This window comes from Diadema antillarum, unplaced genomic scaffold (genome assembly GCF_040938485.1).
Source record: "Diadema antillarum isolate AM-2024a unplaced genomic scaffold, OU_Dant_1.0 scf00000008, whole genome shotgun sequence".
In the NCBI taxonomy this organism is placed as follows: Eukaryota; Metazoa; Echinodermata; class Echinoidea; order Diadematoida; family Diadematidae; genus Diadema; species Diadema antillarum.
The window spans coordinates 1,171,092-1,187,339 of record NW_027270897.1 but is presented as its reverse complement, the minus strand read 5'-3'; the positions used below and the strand labels follow the sequence as shown (position 1 = coordinate 1,187,339).

The 16,248-nt window shown below is 39.4% G+C and overlaps 1 protein-coding gene across 1 annotated transcript; it reads left to right on the top strand.

Moving 5' to 3' along the window:
* LOC139717733 (uncharacterized) lies at window positions 1-3,031 on the top strand. The gene is made up of 3 exons (XM_071629237.1): window positions 1-683; window positions 1,798-2,036; window positions 2,867-3,031. Exons 1-3 carry the CDS (start codon window positions 122-124, stop codon window positions 3,029-3,031), a joined length of 966 nt encoding a protein of 321 aa, XP_071485338.1. The 5' UTR covers window positions 1-121.
* Window positions 3,032-16,248: the final 13,217 nt, after the last annotated feature.

The window sequence follows — 16,248 nt, the reverse complement described above, 5'->3', positions numbered from 1 at the left end:
TAATCTGCCAGGAAACTAGGTTATGACTGGAGAGGACACATTCATCTAAATTCAACATATAAGTAAAATCGGCTGATTCTTTTCTTTTTAATGTGTTGGGGTTTTAATCAAAATAACCAAAATGGAACAGATCATTGTTGATTTGTCAGGGAGAATCAACTTGTGGACTTACCTGTCCATGGTTAGTTGGGTGACCATGAACATTTGTCTGACCAATGTCAACAAATGGCTGTTTATGAGCTACGGCTTCCCGTATCCGCTTTTCATCACGTCCTTACACATGCTGTGCACGGCAGCATTTGGCTTCATCGTCATCCGCTTCACCCCTCTCGGGGCTGTGTACGGCGAGGGCAATGAGCGGCTCAAACTGCCCCCGCACCTCACGCCCAAGATTCTCATCCTAAGCGTAGTGTCAACAGTCAGCATTGCGTGCGGCAATATCGCCCTGAAGCACCTCTACGTGTCCTTTGTCAAGATGATACTGGCCATGACGCCGCTTGCAACGGTGGTGATCTCCAAAGTGCTGCTGGGAAGGCAGTTTGATATCTTCACGTACCTCTCCATGCTGCCGCTTTGCTTCGGGTCCTTCTTGTGCACCGTTGGCGAGGTGAACTTCAGCATCTTTGGATTCGTTGCAGCCTTCACGGCCACGCTGCTGCGGGCAGGCAGATGTGTCCTGCAGGGTAAGGAGTGTTGGAAGCCTCAATGTAGAGTTCATCAAAGGTAGCAGCTGTAATTTTTCCCCACACCAGTCCTACACTGTAAATTACGTGCAAATTTCATATATATCATAATACAGAAGTTTTGTTTAATTTCTTCATGTGAATTGAAAGCCATTTCAATGCATATTTCAGTACAAATGTCTGGAGGGACAAACTGTAAAGCAAAAAATTTTCTTAGCATGAAATTTTCGCAAATAGGAGCTGACAACCTTTTTCGCGGCATGAGATTTTTCGCGAATTGCCACTGCCGTTCAATGCAGATAGTGTAGACAAGAACTTTCATATGCATTTTAATTTTTGGAATCTTGGCTCCCGCAAAATTCGCGATATTAAGATGCACACGAAAATTTATTGTTTTACCCTATCTGGTAAGGTAGTAATTGTAAGGGATAGTGGATAATTTCTCATTAGCTTTGCCAACTTTGCATTAACTTTGCAACTCTCAGTTCTATTTCCTACATGCCTACTACTGTATACGCTATAATTTTCGCGTACATAAATTTTCGCGAATTGCCGCTGTCACACATTTTCGCGAGTGGTTAAATTCGCGATTGGGGGACCAGAGAAAATATGAAGTGGCAAAGAAAGTGTGAATTTTCAACTTACTAGCAAATAAGAATGATACTAGTTATACACTGCATGAAAAAAAACTTACCAAACTCTGCGAACTAGTAAGTTAGAATTCAACATTTTTGAAGTGGTTAAGTCCATCGCGCTAGATTTCTGACGAGTGGTCCCCTTGCGATAATGGATTGGCTCTCTACAGTATTCGCAAGTAGACGTGGACGTGCGTAAACAAGCTTAGCCAGTATGGTCTGTTCGGTAAACCGTGACATGGTATACTAGTACTGAAATGTTCGTATCATCAAGGCAAGGGATTCATTTTGGAAGGTAATATTTTCGCGTGTTGTTAATTTCGCGAATAGCTCCCGACTCGCGAAATTCGCGAAAATAAAACCCTCGCGAAATATATAGCGTATACAGTACTCTTTCTCAATCACTTATCAAAGAAGTGGAAAGTGTGAAAACTTTAAACGGTGCACTTTTACCTGGAATTTTGTTTGATATTGTACAGGAGTCCTGCTGAAGGAGGAGCGCATAGACTCGGTGCGTCTCCTCTATCACATCTGCATTCCCAGCTTCCTGCAGCTGGGAGTGGCGTCGCTCCTCTTTGAGGAGGGGGCGCTGTGGGACGAGCGGCTGAGATCTAGTGCCTTCCTCTGGGGCATCATCTCGCTCAGCTGTGCCTGCGCCGTGGGCTACAACATCCTGGCATTCCTGGTCACCTACTACACCTCACCAGTAACACTACAGGTTAGTTTCAACTTGAAGTTTTGAATTCCAGTTCTGTGTTGCCTGTAGAAATACATGGATGATATGTTTTCTTTTAAAGATAAAAGAAATTTTGCTCAGTTAAAAGTGACTTGAAAATCAGAAGAAAAAAAATAGTTTCATTACATTTTGACAGGAATAAGAAGGTATAAGAATTTTAAGTTTCATATGGTTTTATGAAACAGGAGTGTTGATCACAATCACTGTAGGTGATGATGTCATCGCCTCAAAAGTGTGAAATTGGCTTCCACACCAATTTTCACTGCAATATTTTAGATAAATTTAAACAGAAGTTAATAATTAATTTGCATCACATGATTTTAAAGTTGTTGCTGTTTTGATAACAAGGGTGATTTTTAACAAATGTTTTTTTTTTTTCCTTTTAATTGCAACATCATTGACAAAAACTTTGGCAAAAGTATGAAGCAATGCAAAAAAATGTGAAGCAGTGACATTCATCATCCTTTCATTTTATCTGAATTATATGTGACAGATATCAATATTTCCTGAAAACATTTGAAAGTTTGATATTCCATGGTTCTGATTACCCTCACCCAGTTTGTTAAAATTTTACTATTTTTTTAATATTGTTGTACTCATTAAAGTCAATATACTTGGAGAATTACTCTACCATTAGACAACTAATAAAAATTTGGAAAATCACTTTTTCAGGTAATGTACTTTTGTGATTGTTATGGGTCAACACAAAGAAGAAAAAAGCATCATATCTTCTTCACAAAAAACATCGCGATAAAGAATACAAATACACATTTGGTAAAGAGTGGTATGACCGTTTGCTCCTCTTGAACCAGGTGCTGGGCAACGTCAGCATTGTCCTGACCGTGGGGATATCGCTGGTCATCTTCCAGAATGAGGTGTCCACTTTGAGCATCTTTGGTATCGGCTTCATCCTCCTCGGGAGCATCATGTACCAGGAGGCAGGCATCGCCCGGAGGTTCTTCCAGCGGTTTCTATGACAACCAATGTCTCTGTATGTGTATGTGTGTGTGTATCTGTATGTAGCATCTCGTCACATATTCTTCCTAATGTCATCATTGAAAGCTTTGGTAAGAAATTGAATATTAATAATGTGTTTTATTGGTCGGTATGGAGTTTTGTACAATCTTTGTGCGCTGTAGTGAAGTTTCATCTCATCTGTGATAGGAATTGTGTATTTGGTTCATATCACAGTGCATCCTCAAGTTGCTAGCCTGTGGGCAGCTGTTTCTTGTCCATACCTCATGTACATCAGCGCAGGAAAAGGACTGAGACTAATCTCAACTAAAGCCCACCTCTTACTATACCACTTTCGGTCACACGACTGACTGACTTTGGATCCGAAATAAATCACTATAGCCTCAGATTAAACATGCTTGTTTATTTCAGATCCAAAGTCGGTCAGTCATGTGACCGAAAGTGGTATAGTGTGAGATGGCCTTAATGCATCCTGTGTCTGTTGTATCTGTTAAAAATAGACTGAACTCAAGAGTGATATGAGTAAGAACCTAGCTGAAAATATACTATGAAATCAGTCCGTGGTCTGTTCTAGAGACGGGCTGTTTTAATAGTCACAGGCATGTATTGAACTTCCAATTCTGTGTATGTGACCTGCTTAAATAGGCTGTTTGGTTGAAACACACTTGATACTAAAGAGATCTCGTACACACTGTTTTCTCATGTGCTGAATCTCTCATAGAGTCCAGACTTTCATCATGCACAGGTGGTATTATCACATAATTCTTGATACATGGATGATGACATCCAGTACCCTAACTCATCTTAAGTCGTCATGATAGTCTGTCATATTCAGTCGACTTCCAAACAGAGATTGTGTGTGTATGCTGCGCTGTGTGTATGCATGTATTCCAGTTCTTGCCTTGTACATATTTTGTTTTGTTTTAATAGTCTTTTGGTAAGATTAGTGGCTGAATGATTTGCTCCAAATGAAATTTGTGTGAATTTTATAATAGTGCACTATTCATGTACCATAGTCACCCTGAAGACCCTCAAAATAGGGGGAATGGTGAACACATGGTATTAGCAAAATTTGTTCCGACAAAAAACAGTCTTAGTGTGCAGGAGATCATCCAAATATTGTATTCAGGTAGGACAAGTGCAAAAACAGTATTCTGGTAGCATGTAAGCTGTTATATCAAGTGATATCCCTGAATATTAGAGGCCTACAATGTATGATAGCAAGCCACTTTCCAGCTCTCACCAAGATTCTGAGCACTGTGTGGTGTACTTGCCTACGGCAACAATACACTCACCTTTATGACTTACACTGAACTAACCTTGCATGTAATAACAGCTAGACCTTCAGATGTACCTGCAGGTATCACAAGTACCAACACATATATACACTTTTTTGTAAGCCTAGTAAATGTCCAGGCAGTGGGAGGGCAGATGATACACAGATGTGGTTAATACCACGACAAAATTGGAGGTGATGCTATGACTGCTACAAGGATATTTTGCTCCATATAAAGATACTGTAAAACACAATATATTGGCAGCATGATATTTTTGTGTATTGTTGCTGGCATTCCAGCATATATATAGTGCAGACAAGAACTTCTGTATGCATTTTGATTTCGTGAATCTTCACTCTCGCGAAATTCATGAAATTAAAATGCATGCAAACATTCCTTGTTTTACAGTAAAGGCCCCATTGTTAGTAATGTTTTTCACGGTGCTGACTAAAATGACCTTTCACTTGTCCCCCTTTGAGCAGAAACACTTACTTGAATCTCAGTGACCAGTGGAAGGACAATAACTTTTTATCAACTGAATTCATTTCCCTATTTTAAAGGGGATGGCTAGTAACTGATCAGTGGGAATCAGTGGGAATGCTGAGGGATGACTGATCCAATTCTTGGGGGATTCATTCAAGAGTACATTATATACTTATTGTTGTGTGAAAATTATTTTCTTCAGAATGGTCTCAAATTCAAGTAATGTGCAGTTTAATGTTTCCAGGTTAGCATGCCTGTACAGTGACGGGGCATTAAACTGCACATTACTTGAATATGAAACCGTTTTGAAGCAAATAATTTTCACACAACAATAGATATGTAATGTACTCTTAAATGAATCCCACAAGAATTGGAACAATCATTTCTCAGCAATCCCACTGATTCCCACTGATCAGTTACTAGCCATCCCCTTTAAACATGGCATGTGTGCAGGGTATGGTTATTGCTACCCCAATGTTATGTACATTGTGTTGATGATTCATTTTATTATTGTGATACTCAAACTGCAGCAACATCAGTACTACTTACACAAATTGATTTAGGGTGCTTTGTCATTTGCGGCTAGGGTGCTTTCGTCGTTTGCGGCCAGGATGCTAATCATGTCCATTATTCTCGAAAGCATGATTGTAAGTTTTTTTGTGTGTTTGGTGCACAAACTTTTTAGAAAACAGTACTGCCTATTTATGCCAAATGGTCATCTGAAAACTCAGATCGGGCTTACACTATTTAGGGACAGGTTTGTTTATGTCCCGTATTATATTGCGATGAGGCTTCTTCACTCTGGTGGCAGGAGCACTCGTGTGAGCAGCCTTCATAGCCAGTTGCTTGTGAGGAGCCTTGCCTCCAGTCGACTTGTGAACCATTTGCTTGGTGCGGGCCATGTTTGCTTCAGGTAATGAACGGACATTGGTGAAATTAAGCGAGTCCATTGTTTTCACAAAGTGTGGTTCTTTCAACTCTCTTAGATGTGGCTAGGAGTGCTGATGCAGGAATCAGTTTGAAATTGAAATTGAAATTAAGGTGTTTTATTTATCAATATCTATCACAGCCCGGAGGCTGAATTACAGACATTGTTAACAAATGGCCATGAATAATCCCCCACCAAGGTTTTAGTCCACCACCAAGATATGGAGCCACTATTGGCAAAAAGGCTTCCAGGAGTTCTGACCCAAGGTTCTTTTTTGTTGTTGTCCGCAATCTACAATATGGGTGATTTCTCAGCTTAACAGTATTCACAAACATTGCCACCACCACCATTGCAATCCTCATTTTTACCACCTTTGTTTTGTTTATTTTTAAAAAAAATTTTTATATGATCCTTACAACTGGAGTAGTTGAAAAGGTAAATGTGGCTTATCAAAAGTGGAATTGGGAATGAAAGATTCAATCCTGTAACATTCCATCATTGGATGTATTTTGTTTTGTTTTGTTTTTGTATTTATTTATTTATTTGTATATTCATTTATCTATTTATCTATCTATCTATCTATCTATCTATCTATCTATCTATTTTGCACGTCAATTAGGCTCAAGTCTTACAGGATGATGAACTGAATGTATATTTTCTGTTCTCATGTAAGGCTGTATTAAGTTGTTATGTATTTTTACTCCATCTCTCTGTTGCAGAGTTATGTTTATCAGGGACGCATGATATCACATCTATAATACTAATGACGATAGATATGCTCAATTTTTTAATCTAGAGTCGTGACACAATCTATCTAATATAATATTGATACAGTGTAAAATGAATTGAAGTGCAACCCCTGGTTCATGTTAGATCAAATGCGAATTTAATGTACTTGTATTTTCTAGCATTGCAAATAACAGCCATTGTGCAGAGACAAAGATTTCTACAAGTATCGCAAGCTGTTGATAATCTTTTAGTCTTACAAATGTTTTTTTTTTTTTTTTTTTTTGTCGGCAAGCACCAAGGCACATTGCAGAAACTCATGTATTTTGTTTTGTACAGTTTCTGCCTTAGTTTTTCCAGTAACTCTGACCCTGTGTTAAGCCAGTGCATACCCCTCCTATCCTAGCTATGTCCATCAATCATGACTGGGTTACAATTTGATTTCATTATTATGACAAATCATGATTGACACTGTCACATTCAAATACATTTCATACAGACTTGATTTATGTAAGTCACAATAGTTGTGAAATGAGGAATACAGTTTAGTTATTTTCGTGCTTATGATGTCAACATCTCTGCCACATAGACAGGGATGTCTGCAATCTTGGATGTCAATCTCAATTTTTGTGTGAGCAGTGTAGAATAGGATTAGCATGTGGACTGTGGAGGACGCGTTCTTGTATTCATCGGGCATCTACTGTATATGCCATATATTTTAGTGAGTCGAATATTCTGTGAATTGAGACTTCCTGACAATTTTGAGAGTGGTTAAATTTGTGATCATGGGGTCCAGCAGTGGATGGAAAAATCAGAAAGTGCACGCATTGATTCACCCAGTAGCTATAAAGCGTGCCAAGATTTAGGCTTACAATACTACTAAACTGTGATATCATGCACCTTGTTCTTGTAATTTGTACAATGCACTCCTGCTATAACGAAATAGAAATTCAGGCCGCAACATTATCGGCTCTGTGTTTTTTATTGTTTACTGTTCACTTGTTCGGTTATATAAAAATTACGATATAATGAAAGAAAACTGGCGGTCCCAAGGACTCGTTATAACGGGAGTCCACTGTACTGCTTACCAATACGTACATGTACGTGTGCACTTTGCATTCATGTTGGGATCAGACTTAGTATTTCGCATGGTGTGAAATTCACGAATAGCACCCGACTGGTGAAATTTGTGACAGTAAAAACCTGCTAAATGGATGGAGTATACGGTGGTATGCCAATTAGCACACATATGACGGGTATAGGAAGTGTGCTGTACAGAAGGAATTATACAGTCAGCATACATCTTACTTGTAGTGGTATTTTGTGCAATAGATGATATATCTAGTATAGCAATGCATGCTGCAGGATAAATTATTTGCTATTTGGTCTTATCACACAGAAAAATTTTAAAGACTGCAATTCCACTCATTCAGACTTGAGGTTCACATTGTGTCGCTGCCTTTGGACACAAATAAAATCTTCAGTCTTCTTGTTATTCATTCAGTCAGTCATTAATTTACTAGTAGTTATTTTCATAGCGTAATCATGCACTATTATTGTGCATTGTGTGTCACTACTAATTTTTGTACCGTCAACCTCTCAGGGTAAGAAAATATGAAGAGAACTCTGAAGTTTTGAAATTGGAAGCTGGGCAACTTCTGGTGTGCTATATCCAGGTTATCGGAATGTGCAATGTCTGAACATTGTGTTTTACAGAACATTGTTACTTCACTTGGAATAAAAATCAATATCACTTACCTATATTTTATGATTTTATCAGCAAGAAAGAAAACATTCAGTGTCTCTTAATTTTCCTGAAAAACAATTATGTACACCAATTTTGCTGTGTACATGATCTAACAAATTGGTATAAAAATGTAAGCAATCCCTAACTGTCTTTTCTAATTTAGTTGTTTGTTTGTTTTTTTCAGTATACACATGTATGTGCTGTCAGAGAATAAAAAAGGGATAATGTAGGTATCTTGTAACTGTTTATATTGCTAGCTGTTGTACTTTTAGTGTCTAATGATGGAGTGTGTGTGTGGATTAATGCTGGAAATGTGCAATAAATGTTTTTGCATACTATCTGGATGTCCCAGGTTTCATGTTGATATATCTTTAAGTGTGGCATGTTACTATTCTGGGTTACTACGTATCAGCTTGTGTGAATGTGTATGTGTTTGTGCGTGTGTGTGCATGTATGTGTGTGTGTGTGTGTGTGTGTGTGTGTGTGTGTGTGTGTGTGTTGTGGTAGGTCATGTGCCGCTGCTTTGTTGTGGAGATATGATTTTGTGAGCTCACACTAAAACTGTAGTTTTTTCTTCTTCTTTTTTTTATTTTAAAGAATATGCACATTTAGGTGGAAATGTACATGACATTGTAAAAATGGGAAAAGCAGGTTGCAAAACCCGGCACAAGGAACAGCCATTTTTTCCCCCTTGAACAAATAACATGGGTACCGCACAATGAGGCGAGACGTGCTACATGTACCTCTGTCGATACAAGGCTAAATGTGGTTTCACTGATATGGATTAGACCTAGATCACGCAGAAATATATCGAAAAAAAAAGAGATGAACCAAATTATTATTCACTACCCAACATCTCTGAGATCAAACTTTAATCTCCCTTGCATGATATGTGTTTCTACTTGTGAATGTGTGTGTGTGTGTGTAAAATGTGCCCTTATTCATAATTGCAATATCCTTGAAAAATAACTATTTCTATTCTAAATTGCATTGATTCATATGAAGCATTCCATTGCAAGTTCGTTTTTACATCCTCACTCCCCCCCCCCCCCCCCCCCCCATCCACATTAGATATATCTACATCACTCGCCAATCTCTCACTCCGACCAAATCTCTTTCTACGGCACGCAAAAGACAGACGCGGGGGCAAATGTGTTTTGAAAAGAATGATAAAACGGTTTACTCTCTCTTTCTCTCTTCAGTTTGTACACACAGACTCTATATACAGGGGGCTCAAGAGAGCATGCCGTTACACAGGACACGTGGAGGATACAAATGTGTTGGTGCGGGACCCACAGCCCTACGCACCTGTTTCACACTGGTGTGTGGAAGCTAACTGCCTCCACATATCAACTTGCAAAACAAATTTTACACAAGAAAAACAAACAAACAAACCACTGTTAACCTTAATGCACTCATACATTATACATATAATTGAGAAATATTTCATAGTGATGATGATAATAATAAAAAATAAAACAAACACTCCATATCCACACAGACATCTTATTAATTTCAAGCATCATCATCATATCGTTATCATAATCTTCACTTGGAGCGTCGTCTGTTGCATTCACATTATGATACACTGAAAGCTGCAACACATTTGCATAATATTCTTTGTACAGGACAGTGACTTCGCTCCATACTCTCACATTGGCAGGTCGCTGAGATTCAAAGACTTAACAAAGCTTTGGCAAAGTTAGCACTCTTGAATGTTTTTGGAGAAAAAAAAAAGGAGAGAAAGGAGTTGGAAAAAACACCCAACAAAATAATCACTCCCAGACAGTCTAGGAGTGAATTTTCCACTGGAAGGCAGAGAGAAATGTGACTCAACTCCATGCATTATCAAAAAAAAAACAACAACCTCTAGGTACGCTAAGTCCTTCACACTTTTAGACTGGAAATTACAACAGGCTCTACACAAACTCATGTGACACATTCCTCCCACTTTCTCCTTCCTAATTTTGATGTCATTCAATCAATTGACATTGACAGGCATCAAATGGATTGGTCAATTTGGCCATCAATAAAAAATAAATAATAATGATATAAGTAAAACTCTAATAGATTGTACATCCCCTGAACGTCATTGGCGGCCTCTCTCAGCCAGGAGACGTAATCCTCACTCAGTCCATAGGACATCCAAACGGCAAATCATCCTCTTTACTGACACTACAATTCAGTAAAAAAAAAGGAAATATAAAAAAAAAAATTCGTAGACACAGTCACGCAATAATTTGGTGTTTGCATATCAGTATGCATACACAGTCTCAATAAATATCAATATGCGGCGTCTTTAACCACTGTGGGAATTCCCCTCTCACATTACACTCACTAAAAATATGCGCACATGAGACAAAAATCATGTCTGACTGGAGTGTCAACCTTTGCCAGAGAACAAACAAGCAAACAAACAAACAGGGGACTTCACCTCAGATCTCTGTTTTATGTTTTCACAGGTTTAAGTCCAAACTGCACGAGATCTGCATCAAATCTGGCACAAATGTATCATCTTTACAAGGATGTGCCTACGTCAGTATTAAAAGAAACATACCATGGTACATCTACACACGGAAGCATAAGCATGCTCTACAGCCGCTTTCATCTGAACCTTGTGAGGAATCCACAGCACTACCATCATGCTGCGTGACTAATTCACATCATTACAGAGGAGATTACATGCAATTTTGACCACAAAAATATCATAAACACAACATCTTACTAGCACAACTACCAGTTACTGATCGGCTACCTGCGTTTTTGTTCCGATTAAATACACACATGAGGAGAAAGGTCCTGATAAGAATCTTACAGTGAGTACACAAAGTGCAATGATGATTACTCTGTCTCAGAATTTTTCATGTCGCAGACACGACAGTAACAATTTGCATCTGAATACTACCACGTTTAAGTTTGAGCTGGTCTTAAGAATTCCATGCTCCAGTACTAGTACACATTACACACTCTGTTACATTGTACAAGGCATAATCTATACTCCAAAAAATACAATGCCTCAAAAACTCTGGTGCAGAAGCAAAAACAAAAAAAAATGTGAACAAACCACAACAAAATAAATATCACGTATACAACATTAAAGTTAGAGCACAAGAGAAATCACCAATGATCACAAACTCCCATATGCCAGAATATCAGAGGCAATGGTATAAACCACTCTCGTAAAGTCTATAGGTGTTAGTCCAATTTTCCAAAATATATTACACAAAACAAAGCACAGAAAGCAGCAAAACAGGATTTCTTTTCTTTGCGCGTACTCAGACAGTCAACTATTGCATGAACAACTCACTATCTACGCATGCTGTTCTGTGTGATGACACACAGAGCCTGCCAAAAGACTAAGATAGCATATTTTTTAACACGAACACATACGCACACACACACAAACATACACAGATTACAACTTCCTTAACTTTTGAATGTGCCTCTGGACATGCATGCAAAGTTCAGCGCTCTGCTGGCCAAAAGTTGAAACACATTGGGCATTTGGTTGGTCACGATATTCGGCCGTTTATTTCAGCCGCAAACTGGAAGGGGGTGCAGGGAGATGACTTTCTGCTATTTGGGCAGCAAGTAACCAAACAAATGACATCACAATTGTCAACAAGTCTTTGCTCCGCAGGAGGGAATGTTTGACAGAAAGACACTTTGTTAGTTTTTTTCCTGCTTTTCAGCGGCAAAACTCTACACTACCCTCTAGGACACATGCCCAGGTTTGGCTCTATGGAAAAGAAAGGTAGGAAAGGCGTGTCCATAGGCAAGCAGCAAGAGATAAAGCTGGAGTCGGATTGGTTACTACAGCCGTGTGTTGTCATGGAGACAATGGTCTGTACAAAATACACTTCAGTAGGATACTGTCTGCTTCAGGCTCTCATTTCCTTCAATTCAATCACACAAAACAATGACACTGATATATAATATCATTATTACTGAAGGACATACATGATATTTAGCCTGATTTCATCCTCCTCTAACGTAGAGGGTCGTTCCATCATTTCTGGTGTTCCATCACTTTCTTGCACAGAATCCAGTGCTAGTCTCGTCTTCAGCCCTCTGCCCATGCTTATGAGAGGGGTGAATGAATGAATGTGGTATGAAGAAAACAACAAGGATTCATCCTCTGTGAGACAAATGACATTCCTGCCATCTAGGATCGGGCCTGAATACCAAGACTAAACACGACTGTCTTCCAGTGGACACACACACACTGAACATGGGCAGTAAATCCTACATCACTACACACTGACCACATGCCATTCCATTCTATCCCTCTACACATCCCTGTATTCACTTCTAATTAGCTTGCTTTGTGAATCAGATCCCCCTGCCGACAGTAAAGAATGAATTTCCATGACTTCTGCATTGATGCCTCTCCTCCCCACCCCTATCGTTAGGGGAAAAAAAATGTCATTGCAATTCTACAATACATCCATTCCCCCTTTCATTATATTCTAAAAGATTCATGAATCACCCAAGTTTCATTATATGCTCTAAACAAAACCAAAAAAACAAAGAAAGAAAAATACAGGTGCACCAAAAGAGACAATATTGCACTTATACTTTATCATGCTCTAACACAGCATGACGGTTCATGACAAAATTTTCAACAATAAACTGAAGTCTTGGGTCCCTCCACCATCCTCATTCCAAATGCTAACATTATTAATCCTTTCATTTTCTTCCACCATGTTCCTGCCACATCACTACAGCATGCAGAGCATGTGCATTTCTCAATGATGTCCAGAAATTTCCGTGCCATGACGCTCGGCCCTTCCTGAGAGAGAGAGAAAAAAAAAAACAAAAGAGGGAAGTGACCACTGGTTCAAGACCTCATGCAGACTTCAATCTCGACAGAAGAATGCAAATGACCCAGGCAAGCATGAGGCTATTAAGTGGCACCCTTGTCTACAATATCTTATGCATCACATCTCTTCAGAAAACGTTGACATATTTCTCTTGCATTGCAGCTCAAAGGGTGCTCATCAGTTGCAGGGGTAAGGAAACGCATGTTGTGAGAAAAAACACCCTTACGCCTGCCAGCAAGATGCCCTGAACTTCACACTCATTATCATGGAGTGGTAAAGTGGTCGATCCCTCTCTTTCCAATCTCATGACTCTTCCAAACCTTTCCAGAATCGCTCTGTGTTTTTTTGTCCTTGCAATTCCTACTAGGGAGCTAGACTTCACATTCTCTCCTGTGAAAGACTCCAGGAGACATGATTATAACCATCTATCCATCTACCAAATCAGTAGAACTGCATTGAATTTACTTTGACAGTGACTCCCTATCATCAGTCAGGCTAAAATGGAAGCTCAAGGTGGCCATGAGGAGAGTGTAGCCTGCTTTCGTGACACGCTTAAAATGCCAAATTTTGCTCTTTCTAATCAACTCTGCGGGGAACAACACACGTATTACCATACATTTAACGGAAAAGCAGACCCTGTATGCAATGCAAACTAGAAATATCACTTAAGGTGATTAATACCCCCGCCCCGTGACGACAGTCTTACCCAAGGAATGATCTTTCCTTGATCTTCTGCCATTTAAATGCCGTTACCATGGCAACGCAGCTTCCGACACGTCTGAAAAATATGTCTTGCACATCTTCCCACCAAGACTATTGTGTGTGCCACATTTCATAAGCTTTTGTCAAAAACTGAGGAAGTAGTTCAATCCACAAGATCTTTCCTTGATCTTCCGCCATTAATATGCCGTTACCATGGCAACGCAGCTTCCGACACGTCCAAAAAATATGTCTTGCACATCTTCCCACCAAGACCAATGTGTGTGCCACATTTCATGAGCTTCAGTCGAATACAGAGGAAGTAGTTCAATCCGCAAGATCTTTCCTTGATCTTCTGCCATTTATATGCCGTTACCATGGCAACGCAGCTTCCGACACGTCCGAAAAATATGTCTTCCACATCTTCCCACCAAGATCAAGGTGTGTGCCACATTTCATAAGCTTTGGTCAAAAAACTGAGGAAGTAGTTAAATCCGCAAGATCTTTCCTTGATCTTCTGCCATTAATATGCCGTTACCATGGCAACGTACTTTCGGGTACTGTCAAAAAATGTGTCTTGCACATCTACAACCAAAGGCACACATCTGTACCAAGTTTCATGGAAATTGGGCAAAAACTGAGGAAGTAGTTTGCAACACAAAATTTTCCATCATTTTGGCTCATAATATGTGAGCTGTTACCATGGCAACATACTTTTTGTCACTGTCAAGAAATGTGTCATGCTGACCTATATCCTAAGACAAACATTCAATATGAATTCCATGAGAATTGGAAGAACACTGATGAAGCAGTTTTGCCATGAAGCATTTTGCCCTATATTTTACCAATAACATGCCGTTACCATGGCAACGCACTTTTTGCCACTGCAGAAATATGTGTCTTGCACATTAACATATTCAGATGAACATCTGTACCTAATTTCATAAAAATTGATCAAAAACTGTGGGAGGAGTTCGCGACGCAAGATTTGTACCCATTTTTGCCCATAATATGCCGTTACCATGGCAACGTACTTTTGGGTACTGTCAAAAAATACGTCTTGCACATCTACAACCCAAGGCACACATCTGTGCCAAGTTTTATGGGAATCGGTTGAAAACTGAGGAAGTAGTTCGCGACGCAAGATTTGCAACGGACCGACCGCCCGACCGACCGCCCGACCGCCCGACCGCCCGACCGACCGCCCGACCGACCGTCCGCTGATTCCTATATACCCCCTTCAAACTTCGTTTGGCGGGGGTATAATAATGCAAAACTAAAGTTTAACAAATATTCTACGCTCTACATGTGTTACACCGACACCTGATAGCGCAATAGGGTAATCATGGTCGACATCAGCTCATTCCAACGCATTTTCCTATAACCTTTGGACTAATCACTTGCAATACAGATGAAAGCAACAGCTTTTTCAGACTTCTCCACAACACAGCTACAGAAAACACAATACAGCAAAACATTTATTCTCCCCCAACATACAACCACCAAGAAAAGAAGGGAGAAAATTAATCATACCAATAAATCTTGCAAGCACATACATAAATCTGAGGCATTGTTCTCCACTAATCCAAATGGCTGACAATAATGCTTCTGCCACAGAAGAGAAAAATGTCCTTGCAAACATATTTATGGTGGTGACTTTGTCAGTGCAAGTCCCCACATTCTCACATCGTTTGACTTCAGCATACTTCTACACATCTTGACATATCTTCATTGAAATCTATAATACATGCACACTGGCATACAGAGCCTATTCACAATGTTTTCTTGAATTCCATAATGATAACTATCTCTCACAGTTACATATACCATTGAAATACCGTGTCAGCAGGTAAAAATATATGCCTCAATTAGCATCAACATATCCCATTGAGACCGACAATCTGTGTAAATGCCATTTCCTGATAGACCTTTGTTTTCTTTTCTCTACACGATATGATACAACAATGCATCACGAAAACAGAAAACATGTCAAGAAAACAAATGAAACGTATCTACAAACACATCTTACATTCACGGAATGTGATGAGTACACGTACCTTGCCAATTTACAAATGCGGCTATTAGCACATCCCTGATAGTTCAATGAAATCCCACCCTAGTGCGTGACAGTTAAATCACTCTCATCTTTTGCCCGCAAACATGCAAAGAACAACAAATCCCTCACACAGTTACACACTAGATACTTCTACACAAATGATACACTGCGTGCATAATAGGTAGTTATAAGGTATTCACAAGTTATAAATATATCCTTTTTTTCTCTTTTTTTTCAATTTTGTATTACTCGTATATGTCACAGTTGCATCTGAGGTTTTTTTACTAATGGAGATAATACCACATGTCACTCCATCTCTTGTTAAAAAATACATTGGCAACACACAGAGCACTCGCTCTGTGCTACTCTGTTCTGCATCTTTGCAAACAGGCCAATTCACACAGCCATACATACACACACACATGCACACACACATGCACACACACACATACACACACACACACACAGAGGACCACATAG